This window comes from Ammodytes marinus (assembly GCF_949987685.1).
Source record: "Ammodytes marinus genome assembly, chromosome: 17".
In the NCBI taxonomy this organism is placed as follows: domain Eukaryota; kingdom Metazoa; phylum Chordata; class Actinopteri; order Uranoscopiformes; family Ammodytidae; genus Ammodytes; species Ammodytes marinus.
Window position 1 is genome coordinate 7235830 of NC_137221.1, and position 13730 is coordinate 7249559.

The 13730-nt window shown below is 41.4% G+C and overlaps 1 protein-coding gene across 2 annotated transcripts in view; it reads left to right on the forward strand.

The window, feature by feature from the left end:
• The window catches only part of myo1g (myosin IG), a 44257-nt gene extending 31788 nt beyond the window's left edge, over window positions 1-12469 (forward strand). For both annotated transcript variants that reach the window (XM_080046019.1, XM_080046020.1), the window contains 2 exons: window positions 389-546; window positions 11739-12469. In XM_080046019.1, coding sequence (XP_079902145.1) covers window positions 389-546; window positions 11739-11898 — 318 coding nt within the window. In that variant the 3' untranslated portion in view covers window positions 11899-12469. The remainder of the gene's footprint in view (window positions 1-388; window positions 547-11738) is intronic.
• Window positions 12470-13730: the final 1261 nt, after the last annotated feature.

Here is a 13730-nt window from a genome sequence, read left to right on the forward strand (position 1 = left end):
GCAACTACAAACATTTATTACAAAAAACTGTCTTGAACAATATTCGATAAAAGTTATCTTCAGTACAGATAGTAGCACCAAACAGGTCTCACATGACTTAACACTTTGGTCAAAGGCAACATTTTATATAAATAATATCAGTTTAGCCTTTTCTTTATAACTCAGCAGTTTTTTCATTGAAGAAACACTGTCAGTTTCTTATTGTAAATGAATGAAGGTGGTAGAGATATAAGGAGCCACAATCTTTTCATTCCTCCCTTAAACTCTCTGTATATCTACATGAAACCTGGGACATATGAAACATCCTTCACTGTAGCCATATACTCTTCCTCAGACCTGGCTCAGTGTCTCTGTCTGACTTTGAGTTTGTTGTTTTTTCTCTGCCCAGTTTACAGGCCTGAGTGTGACCAGTGGAGTTGACCAGATGGTGGCGCTACACACGTCGGCCCAGGACGATGTGTTGCTGTGTCTGCAGCGAGGGGAACTCTGTCCCAACCAGGACAGAGTGGGAGAGCTGGTGGGAGCCTTGGTGGACTATTTCACACGGTCAGTCACTCAACTAGAAACGGTTTTAATACTTCGATATCGTCTTTCTTTTACGTATATACTGCAGCCTTTGAAATGGTCAAGGGGTGTTTAATAGTTTTGGGGTCATTAGGCATTTCACTTCTGAAAATATCATACAGTTTTGACCCCATCTGTGCTGATGTGACATAGACGCTAAAGTTGGACAATTTTGTTGAATAGTTAGAAAGTTTTTTTCTTAAAGCTCCAAAAGATATGTACAGAAGAAAACACTTAATGGTCTTGAACTTTTCACAAAACACATCAGCAACACTATCTGTGCCATTTTAATGCCAACATGCCACTCGCATGAGATGTTTTATATTTGTGTATTCAACATTTTCTTCAAACAAAACAGATTTTTTTCCATTAATCTCCATCCCTCGTTTCCTAAATCTGCATTTTCCTCTCAAAAATATTTATATTTATTCAATTACATATGTTTTAGGTTACCGTAGTTTGTGGGCTGTGTAGTTCATAAGTTCACAGAAAACATTCAGAACCACTATACGGGATGCAAAGATTCTTCCATAGTGAAACTTCAATTAGTTTTTAGCTTTGATCATTTCTTTGTTTGTTTGTTTTGGTAACAGGTTTTCATTAGGACACATCACTCCAGCAGCTGATCTCGATCATTAGAAAAAACCTTTCAACAGAGCGGAGAAAATTAATTTGAAGATCATCTGGAGAAGTGATTGTTTGGAAAGAAAAACATGGCACCTTTTGGGTCACACATTAATAAACACCACAGACTCATTGTTACCCGTCAAAGACCTCGGGCTAAAAAACGCAGTCCATTAATGCAGAATAACAATTACGCAAATCATATTCTTGGCATTTATCAGTGTCATAGTTGTCGGTGTCGGCGCCCCGCTCTGAATAACGTCTGTGAAATGAATCAGTCCCGCTGACATTTAGCACATTTATCACTCGGAACCTGATTTGTCATTTGCTGTTTATAAATCTTATTCACATCCACCCACGTCCATTTTTTCTGCCAGACTTCATTTGAATGGCACGACCCGCAAGTTTTCACTCAGAGCAGACTAGTGTGTGTGTGTGTGTGTGTGTGTGTGTGTGTGTGTGTGTGTGTGTGTGTGTGTGTGTATAAGCGTGGGTGTGTTTTTCTAAGTTTGGCCCGCTTGAGACAGCGCCCAGTCTCCTGTGATTGGTCTCCAAAAGTATTAATCCTCCAAATCCTGCCAGGACAACACCGAGTGACGTAGAAAAAAGTAGAAAAAAAGGAAAAATAAAACACACACACACTGTCTGTGGAGCTTTCCCCTGGTGGTAATGAATTGTGCGTCCGCCAAAATCCACCAAAGACTTTGGCTCCTTTATAGTTCAGACTAATTATTAGGAGGTTTTCATTTTCAAAAAGCAAAACAAGGCTTTCAGCCACAAAGTATATAATGAAAAGATAGAAGGCTGTAGCCATGGACGATTCGAAAAAATTCACTAACATATTAAACTAACTTTAAATTGAATGTCTATTTGTGCTTTTAAGTTTTTAGTTTCTGGTATCATGCCGAAATAACTTCACATTAGCTTTCAGCGTGCTCATATCAGAGTGGCATTACCTCGTATTTTGTTTACCTCTTTTCTTAGTTAACTACATTCAACCACTTTTTTAGTTGTCGCTCCTCGGAGACTCGACAGACGGAAGCCGCAGCAGGGTGTGTGTTCTAACTTTTATGATTCTCTCTGCGTGTATGTTCAGCAAGCTGATCCCAGATCCCTGGTGAGGCTTTTGTGGGTTTTACGAGTCTTAAGACTTTTGGTCTGTGTTTGTTTTTTGGTAAGAGAGGGAGGGAGTGTGTGTGTGTGTGTGTGTGTGTGTGTGGAGGGAGGGGTGCGTCCCTGGGGTCCCTACAGCAGCTGTGTGGCTCTGCTTGGGGCTGCAGCGGAGAGTCGACCATCGGGAGTGGGTTTCAGTCTTTGTCCAACCATCTGTGGTGAATGGACGGGGGTCGCAACCTCAACCAGGCGAGTCATCAAAAGGCTCATGAGACAAAGTCAGGGGCGAGCTGTGGAAGTGTGTGAGCAAGTGTGTGTGTGTGTGTGTGTGTGTGTGTGTGTGTGTGTGAGAGAGTATGTGTGTGTGTGTCTGTGTGTGAAGAAGGGGAGATGAGGAGGAGGATGACAGCACGCTCCTCTTGTGCTTCCTTCTGTCAGGAAGTGAGACCCCTGGTGAATGAGAGTCAGGCGCACGTCATGTTAAGTTTATGAGCTTTGGAGAATGGTCAGGAGAGGAAACAGTCAATAGAGAGATTGTGTGTCCGGTTCAAACACGATAAAGGTGGATCTGTGTGTGTGTGTGTGTGTGTGTGTGTGTGTGTGTGTGTGTGTGTGTGTGTGTGTGTGTGTGTGTGCACTTGAACAACAATTTTTGTGAGAACCAAAGAGTTTGAGACCTTAGGAGTGAGGACATTTTTGGAAAGTGAGGACATTTTGGCCGGTTCTCACTTTGGGACAGGGCTTTAAAGGGATGTTTGAGGGTTAAAATGTGGTTTTAAGGTTCAGGTTAGAATAAGGTTTAGGTAAGGGTTAGTACAAGGAGCTAGTGTAAGGGGCTAGGGAATGCTTGTTCTCAATGATTGTCCTCACAAGTATAGCCATACATGTTCGTGTGTGTGTGTGTGTGTGTGTGTGTGTGTGTGTGTGTGTGTGTGTGTGCGTGCGTGTAGTGGCACAGTGAGTTGTATAAAAACTGGGTCAGCAAATGCAGAGTTAAGAGGCACAAGGTAAGAATCTGACTTCAAAGCAGCGCTGAGATGTCTGCGAGGACGGGGAAGACAAGCCGTCTGGTTTTCTGTCATGTCACATCCGTGTCTCCTTCCCTCTGCGACACTCGTTCCTCCGCTCTCTCTCTCTCCACCTCATCCCTCGTTCTTTCCTGTACGAACCCCCTCCATCCTCTCTCCTGCCTTCTCTTCCTGTCACCTGGGTCTGAACTGTCTGTATGAATGGATTCTGTGTGTGAGTGTGTTTTACTGAGATAGAGGCAGTGTGTATCTGTGTGTGTGTGTTTGTGTTGTACTGAGATAGAGGTTGCGTGTGCGTGTGTGTGTGTGTATATGTGTGTGTCGGTATGTTTACTGAGATAGAATTACTTACTGTGTGTGTGTGTGTGTGTGTGTGTGTGTGTGTGTGTTTGTTGGGGGGTTTGACTCGTGGACCATCTGCTGGGACAGCTGGGAAGGGAGTATGAGTGGGGTAAAGTCAGGATTTAGGGTATGATCCGCCCCGGCCTTAAAAGATTGAAGATTCTTTAAAGGCACTTTGGGGGGGGGGGGGGGGGTGATCTGATTATTTTATTGATCACTGCTTGAGAAAATCTTCAAAACAAAAATCACAGCAGTTATTTTATCTATCTATCTATAAAAATATGACTATAATTTTATATACATACAGTATATGATAACATTTCACTCACATGGACCATTATTCTACAAAACAAGTACTTGAACTTATGATACTCTAAGTACATTAAGCTTATAATACTTTTGACTTTTTACTACCCCAGTTGTAGTTCCTGGGTGAGCGTACCCATGACAAAGGCATGAAAGAAAAACTATATAAAAATAGAATTCTTTGCACGACGATCTTGTTTACTGTTATATGTCACTTATGATCATCAGAGGAAATATCAGACTGTTTCAGAATCAGAAGTTAAACGTAGCACCTTAAAGTAGGATCTAAAGTCTGATGGTGTTGATTTCTCACTCCCCATAATTCTGTTGTTTTTTTAAACATTTCATTTACTCAGTCTCTTCCCACTCGAAGCTTCTGTCCTTTTCCAGCATTTTCTCTGCTCTTCTGAACCAGCAGTTTTGGTTTTCATGAATATAATAATAAGACCTGGGACAGTGTTGCATTAATAGCTATCTTCTTCTGGGTCACCCCTCCCTGCCTGGTGTAGCAAGAAAAACCACAAGGAGAGCGAGAGAGAGCGAGGGTGAGATAGAGAGAGGGAGAGAGAGAGAGAGATAGAGAGAGAGAGAAGAAAACAAAACATGATTTCATTAACCTCAAAGCATCTGTTAGCGGTCTTGTGATGTGGCTTTGAGACACACGGTGAGGAGCTGCTGATGTAGAACGACTTGTTGACTTTAGTGTTTGACCTCGTTGAACCTCGACAGTTTGTCAGTGAATGTAGGCGTGGGTAAAAAATCAGCCCCTTCTCTCTCATATTCTAAATTCACTTTTTAGGTCGTGCAAGGCGTCACACACTCGGCCTGAAATAGCCTCCGCCCCTCTTCTTCTCCCTCAGTGGCTGTCCTCAATGTGTTTCGTCTCTCCGTCGGCCGCGGCAACAGGAGAGAAATCTTGTCCCAGCTCACTTTTCCGTCCCTAATTTTCGGTGTCCTTTTATGATATCCTTTCTACTCCAAAGCTTCTGATCTAGTTCTAGTTTTGGCTTGATAAACGTCCCAGGAACAACGCTTATGCAGTTTTGATTATATAAAGAGAGTAGCTATGGTAACAACAGCTTTTAACCCAGGTGGATGTAAATAAATAGTCCATATAAATACTGGCCAATTTCCTTTCTCGTGCATAAAAAGCTGACAGATCATGTGGTTCAGCGATTTGGTAACATTTACCCTCAACGTCCGGCCTGTTTATTACTGCCGGTCCACACATACATTTCTATGACATATGTACTGTAAGCAGAGTGCAGTATTTATAAGTAGAGTTCGAGAGTTCAGAATCTGTAAGTAGAGTTTAGTATAATCACCTTATTCCTATATCCCCCACAATGCCTTGCAGGGAAAGCAGTAGAGTTTCAGATGTAAACAGACGACAGCTTTCACTCTTTTATTTAGGGACCTGATTAAAGTTCAGTTTAAGGAGCACGGCAAAACAACGCTGAGACGAGGCAATCAAGACCTTCCTCTTCCCTATTTATAGAAGGGTGGGAGGACGATGTGAAGAGGTGGCTGTGGGTAACACACGGTAGCGTCTTTTAGCTATTATATCTAATTGGCTATTAGTGGAGTCTGTCGCCACGGAATGAGCAGCTTATACCTGAACTTTTACCTGAACTAGACATTTTGTTATGGATTACAATTACTTGCGAAACTCAAAAACAAACTGAGGGATAAATTATAATGACATGAAAACCCAATGAAGAAAGTTGCCAATAGATATTTATTTATTAAGCCCGTAAACGACTTTTGTACCCGCTTCAACTACACTTTCTTATAATAAATTAGAAAACAAACAATAACCCTCATGATGGGCACAAAAAAGTCACATGTCCCACAAACTGTCCACGCAAATAGATCGACATCCTGTCACTTGACACTAGTCCAAATAATCATAAACAATTACAGCCTATTCTATCTTCATAGTACATAGCACAAAGTACTGCATCCACGCTGCCAATTTGCTCCCTCCGGATATATAAGGGAATTCACAAAGGCCCCATTCAGACATGATTAATATTACAAGGGGAACGCGGGTGGTAAAATATTTCCTCTCCTTCCTCTTAATAAAAGTCGTCATTCTAGAAGAATCTTTAGCCACTGGCAAATTACAAGAGCTGAAAAACATGTGACCTTAATTAAAGGCAGAATTAGTCTCGTATTTAATATAAGTATTTTCCTTCAGTAATTATTTAGCTATAATCACCACACGCAGAAAGTTAAAATTTCTTTCTCAAAGAGGATGAGGCTGAAAGAAACAGGGAACAACAGTGGTAATACATGAAGATCAATGCACATCAAATCAGCAAAGTCAGAATCACCTCGTAAAAATAAAACTGCCCATGCTAAGAGCATGAGCTTTGAGCAGATGTATACAAATTCGAAGATATAGTTTTAAATTCAAAGTATTCCTCTAGACTGGAAGTAAAGGTGTTTTTATAATTATTGTCTGTTCATAGCCTGTCTGAACCAGAGTAAAATGGATACTTTTGGTCCGTGTATTGTGAAGGAGCAGAACCGGAAATGTCTTGTCTTAATGGTCAGATATTTTGTGTTGCAAAATGTAAACGCAGAAATCGACATGCAGCTTCTGTGCAGTTAATCACAGACTTTGTAATGTTGCTGTGGAAGTTGTTTACTTTGAGTCAACACTGATCTCCTTTGCACACACATCTTTCTCCATTTTATGTGGGATGTCTTTACAAACGTCATTATATTGTGGACTTTATCCAGCATGTTATGGATGTTTTCTTCAGCCCAGACGTCAAGCAAACAATAAACTGAAGCAGAAGTGCAAGTCAGTCCTCTTCCGCATCTCAACAAACGGTGAAACGCTTTTCAGAAGAAGATCTACGCAAACTGACTAAATGGAGAAGAATAATTTTACAGTATGATTAGTGAGTAGGGAACCATGTTAGCATGTAGTGAAATTAGATACCATAAATACTACATCATTTTCCCTGAAGAGCTCATCAAACATGAAAGACCTCGACTAAAGAGAAGACGGTCTCTTAAATACAGTACGTCCTGACCGTGCCTCCTGCTCGGTTGTTAATGCTCAAGGACTTTCTGTCCGAGCATCTCAAAGCCTCTTGGGTGCTTTCTCCATCAGTCGCCTACTGACCTCCAAACTTCTCCTGCATCAAAAGGCCTCTTTGTGGATTCAAGTGCTGCCTCTACATCGACCCTCGAAGTGGAGCAAATGGATTAATATGCAACATTTTATAATCCTTATACCGGGTCCTCAGTAGGAATGAATCGTAGTTTTTCATCATATCTCACGTGTTTGTCTGTTTTTCTGATGTTGAGTTCAATTCCATCCATCACTATCAGCTGCCTGTCGAATGACTTGCCCCGTGGTGGAAAATGTTTTCCTGAATAAAATCCCTTGATAGCGTCGGACCATTTCTCATCTTGTGATAATCGATTTGATGAGACGCTCGGCTCTTGCTGTGCGTGTGCCCTGACAGACTCTCTGTTAAAACTGATTTGATTTTTATCTCAGAAATGTGTCCATGGTTCTGAGAAAAAATAATTGGAACCTGCATTATTAAAGTTCATCACACACTCGATCTTATGATTCAAGCCACATTGTGTACAAGACCAAGACCATTCGCTTCCAGAAAGCACTTTGCTGCTGTTACAGTATATGACTCATTTATTTTTACCCAGAATGCACCCTGTGGTGATTCAAGACGCAGGGTGCAGCTGGTTGAGATAGGCCGCACTGTTAGCGATGACGATGATGGTAATAACAGTTGATGGTGTTCAGTGATGATGACCAATGCTGTGACGCTAATGCGAGCTCGGCAGGTTGGTGGTTGGTCTCACAGTGCAGGCCAACTCACTCACACCCGTGGACCCTAGCCATCAGGGGCGCAGATGCTGTTGTTGCCCCAGCGATGGTTGCCAGGCAGCCAGGGGAAGAGCTTATTAAGATTGCAAAGGGGAAATGGCAGACTTGTGTTGATGAGTCAGGTGGGATGGGACTGAGGGGCTGAGGGGAGGGGGGAGGAGGGGAGGGGGACTCTGGGTGGAAACGTACAGGTAGATGAGAGACAGCTTCCTCTAATGATCCTTTTCTTTTAAAGGAAAAGTGAGATAGATTTGCTTTAATAATATTATAATAATATTATAATATAATAGTAGGTAATAGTTAGATAATAAGATCACCTCTTCTCTGATATCTGTCTTTTCAATATAAATCTACATTACGTGATTTACACCTACCAGCAACACCTCTAAATCTCACTATTTAATGATATCCACAAGAACTGAGTGTCGGCCTTTTCACATGAGGTTATGAGCCGAAATATTTCTTCTTCAAGAAGTTACAGCCCCCATCAAAGAAATAACCCCACCAATATGCCCCATAAAACCACAACATAACATAACATCTGCCACAAAGAGAATAAGCTCAACATCAAACAAATATAAAACCATTTGTTGTAGGAAGGAACAATGACTGTTGGACTTCTATCTATCTAGATCTTAAGTTGGAGAATCAATACATTTTAGTACAAAACAGAACAGCTTGTTCCTGAATTTATAATGGGAATAAGTTGTGTTGGGACACATTGGTCGTTTTGATACAGAGAGAGAGTGTGAGTTTTGTATTACACTGTGTGTGCTTCTGCAGAGTCAAGTAAAAAAAAAAGTAAGCAAGTTTGCACATCTCACGGCATCTATATAACACCTATAACAACGCTTCTAGTTCCCAACAAGGGTGACTGTGGTTGCCTGAGAAAATGTTTTGTCACTGTTCACAGCAACCAAACTTGTAAATCGAAACCAAAAAAACTATAAATAGCAGTCGCAGTCCGTTTCAAAGTCTGACCACAATTTTGAAATGTATAACTGAAATTGAATGATCATAATTGTTTGCAGTTTGACGTAAAAAACAAGTCACCACTAACCTTTGAATATGGTATGAAAGAGATACTCAGTTAAACATGTTCAAATGACACAGTTATTCTATCTATTTCTCTGTAGTTACTAGTTCTGGAAGGGCTACCGTAAGTTTAGGCAAATTTGAATTCTTGGTTCAGGTCAGGGAGTGATAAAGCTCATGGTCGGTGACCGGATGAGAACCTTCTAGTCCAGTGTCAAACACACAATTTGTGCTCTCATCCGTCCTCCCTAACCTCTTCCCCTGAGAGGTTTGGCAGCACTTTAAACTCATCACAGCCAAACAATCATTGTTTTTTGTACATAACTTCTGCAGTGATTAAACATAATGACTTCCATTTTAGACTAGAATGGCTCTTGTTTATGGCCCAGCTGTGTCCAAACCAACAGCATACAACAGGCATATTTAAGCGGTTGTATTTTTTAATTGTTGCCTTGGACAATCTCAGCCTCCTCTGCCTTTTGCTCCACAAGTCAAGTCAAAGTGTATTCATATAGCACATATAAAACAACCTCAGTTGACCAAAGCGCTGTACAGGCTCAAAACACAATGCAAAGCTACTTATAAGCAACATGAAAAATTAAAAAAATACAATCAATAGTAGCATAATAAAATGTCAAAATGTCGAGCTCAACTTGTATTAAAAAAGCCAGCGTAAAGAGTTGAGAGCTGCACACTGCCACACCTCAGGCAATTCACAGCTGACCATCCGCCAGAGACTTTCCTCCACGCGCTCTGACGGTGTCTGGTTTCCCTTGCGGTAGCTGTTGCGGTGAGATCAGTATCACAAACAAATGAATTCCCTGTGGAGGCCGGTGGGTTTGTGTGTCTGGGCTTGTCACATCCCCGGTAGGGACGGAAGGAGGACAGCTGCTTTTAGGGGGATTCTGCAGAACAGCAGTTTGGGACTGACGAGGGGCCAATGTCTGACTTTGGAAAAACAAGAGCAAGGCCACACACCTGTTGGAGTGACTTATGATGAGACATTTAAAAAACGTGCCGTGACTGAAGAAAGACAACAGTGTGGCAGCTTAGAGAGACTGTTGTTTTGAATTTGAAGGTTTATGCTGTAGGCTGTAGTGTGCACAAGGAAGGTTGCAGTGCAAAAGGGGACATGCATCACTCATACTCATCACTCATACTCATCACACAAAAAAGTGTTTCTTACACAAAGAGGAGATATTTAACACTTTTAACGCGGCTTCAAGACACACACAGTTGCCAGTAGTTAAATGGATTGATACACAAAAATGTACCACATAATCTTCTGCATAATAGCACCAATAGGCCATTTATATCAGTGCAATGGTACTGTACTGTAAATACAGTTTGCACTAATATGTGTGGAGTGTGATGCCAGTCTTTCCTTCTGTGTCCTTTCTCAGATTTTAGTTAATCCTTCGAATGCACTCACCTAGTGTTTATCTACTGTGCTAAACCAGATTGCCAGCAATATTACATAACATCTAAAAATTATGTAATCTGCATAAATTAAATCCAATTTTCAAAATTGGTTTGTTTTTAGCCATGTTTTTTTAAGAGGACCAGTCGGAGAAGGGGACACCCACGGTAGCATTAGGTCGCTCTTGCCAAAGTTGGCAGCCCGTTGCCAATTTGGCTTATGTGCTTGAGCCAGCCTCGCACATCAGAAACATTAACAACATTCAAAGGCGTCCACAAATAGCTGTTTGGCAAATATTGCTCTGCATCTGCTTTTGAAAGCCTTCACAATGAGTTCAAACAAAGTGCATCCAAAACAACGAGCCAAATCTGTATACATTCACAAGAGAGGTGTCCACACAAGAAGGAAGATCAGTCATGGACTTGTTGCCTCTGTAGGCTGTGACATCGCTAGATACAAGATAATGCTGTGTTCCATTTACAGTCTCGGAGATCGGAACTTTCAGTGACGTCAAGGAAACAGTTGACTTTATTATCTCTGCATAGAGTCATTAACTCAGGTTAGCCATGGTTAGCATTACCAGCTGATGACAACGCTCTATGTTGTATTCTGTGCAAAAAAATATGCTATCCTATCTCCAGATAGAAAATGAGCAGAACCACCACGTGTACAGGTCATTTAATATGACACAAGTAGGCTAATGCAATTATCCGACTGGGAACAGTACAACCGGAACGCAGCATAACAGTTATGGACTTGTTTTTTTCCGTGGCCAAAGGCTCTGACTTCATTGGCTATAGTATAAGGCTCTTTGTATGCAGACGACACATACACAGAGCTATGTACAGGGCCAGCTTGTGTCTGTTGGTAGCAGTAGGGGTCGTAGCGGCCGGGCTGAGGCTGCAGGAATCCCCCTGAGGCAGGGCCGAGAGGAAGCAGCCACTTCACAGCGGATCATCTTCAGCTGAGCGTGCAGCAGCCTGAGTCACACTTCCTGCTCCCAGCTGTCAGCACAGAGATCGGGTGTGTGTGAGTCCAGAGCCCCTGCGCTCAGGATGGGACCGTGATCTATCAGAATCATCCAGCAGCAGCAGCAAGTGATCAATAACAAACTCACTGCTGTTAGCTTGAATTGCCCTGTAGATGTTTGTGATGAAGAAATAGCTTCACAATGATCATCAATGAAGAGATGATTCTTTTTTTTGCCTCAACATTGATTTGTATTACTGTTAATTCAACAAGTATCTTTTGATCTTGCTGCATTTTGAATGATTAACGATGGTATTATCATCTGAATGTGGCCTTATAGGGTTGGTTTCAGATAAGGGAATAAGGTCACGATTAAGGTAATATGCTGTTGCAATAAACAAAGTCAATGATGAACCTCACAAATAGGCCTATAGTAATACAACATTTTTATTTTTTTCTCTTTCAGTGTCAGAAAAGTCCAGTTTCCTGTGAGGGTTTGCCGCTCGTTGCAGATCCACATGCGAGGCAAACCCAAGACCATCACCGTAGAAAACAAAGCGGGCCAGACCAACGCAGATTTCAAGAAGAACAAAGATGGTTTCGTTCTGCTCGTCCCAACTAACTAACAGTCCGTCCCACCAAAACAATACTTTGACCTCAGGACCTGGACAAGACCCGGTTCCGTTGATGAATTGGTCAAATTCTCAGTGAGGATGTTCACAAGAAAATAACAAAGATAGGGATATAAATATACGCTTTAAAAAACTACTTTTTACTAGTATGGATTCTTCTCAGAAGAGTTTTAAAATATCAACATGAAGCAGGGTTGCTGGCAAAGTCTGCTTTCTTAATGTTCACCGAAAATTACGAGGCTATTATGTTGTAAAAGGAAAAGGACTCACTTGCCATACATTCATGTAGGATGTCTCACTGTCTTCTTATTGCTTTGTTAAGAGAAGTTTGAACCAAATAACGTAATCAGTGCGTGTTAAATGCACTTTTTGAATGACAGCTTGTGCATCTCAATGCATGAAAACAATCAAATGAAACATTCCAGATATATTTTTGTACACTGAACATTTCTTTGTGCCTTTTGTCACGCTGTTGCCTTGAATAAAGGAAGAAGATTATGACAATTATTCCATGCCAGAAGAAACAAAAAAGGGATGGAAACCGAAACAAGACAGTGGAAGAAAATAAATTATTCAACATTTACTCAAGCGGGTTGTCTGTGTGTTCATTTCTCCCTAATGCTTCACCACAATAACAGATGGCATTCCATACTGTGTAATTATGCAGTCATTCAAATATGTTTTTCTTTGGGGCTTTTGAAGGACGACATGAAAATATGAATGAAAGGCGTCACGAGCCTCCCTGTGTTTAGTGGTGTGTCTCCGAGAGGATTTCCGGCACAAATATACAGTTCAATTTACAGTATCAGTTTAACAGAGACAAATTGTTTCCTCTGCCGTCCCTCTGGATTGGATCAGCTGGGCCGATAAACACACACTAACGCTGCAGACTTAATGTGACAGGATTTCCGAGGGCTGAAGGTCAAACCTCTTATGTGCAAATGTGTTCAATGCTGCTTAATGTTACAGTAGTTGAGCTCAATGCTAAACAGTGTCTTTAAAAGAGTAGCCTACTCCCTCATACTTAGCGTTGTACTCACAGGCCTTGGACTTGGACTCAGGAGGGACCGTTTGAACCGTCTTATCTTCATTCCACACATCTTCTCCCTTGCTTTGTTGCTGGTGCCTACACTTCCCACAATGCAACTCCACCATTCCCAGTTCAGTTAGTTATAGAGAACCAATTCTGCATTTCCACAGAAAAATAAATGACTGTCTGGCGGCAAACTAAGACAGTGAACAATTAAAGGAACAGATTTTTTTTTTTAGGAAAAGCCTATATACGCATATAATGTATGTGGCAAAAAAAATAAAAATTCTGCTGCCCTCTGCAACAGTATGGACTGAATCCCAGACTACAGCGACGTCTCCCCCAAACTCCTTAAAGCTCATCGCAATTTCCATAAAATAACAGCCTAATTATGCATAAGTACGCTAGCTCAAACGACCCCACTTCAAATATAGTTACTGTTCTGCTATACTATTTTAAAATCAGGGATATTACTTTTTTCAGGGAACAGTTTGGTCTGACGCTATATTCTGCCAGTTTTCATCCAATCTCCCTCCACAGTGACCTGTAGGCCTAAAGTGTTAGTGTGACTTAATAACAGCCATCATGCCCTCGCCGTGACATGTCTTTCACCGCTCTCTGACACTCCGCCCCCGCTGTGATTTCCCCTAAATCCTATGGCTCAATTTAATACTCAAGTGTTTGTGTGTGTGTGTATTTATGGATGTGTGTTGATTTGCATAATGTGGAAAACAGACTCTAACTGTGCTGTTTCCGCATAATTTACACCACACTCAGCAAAAAAATCCTGTGTTTA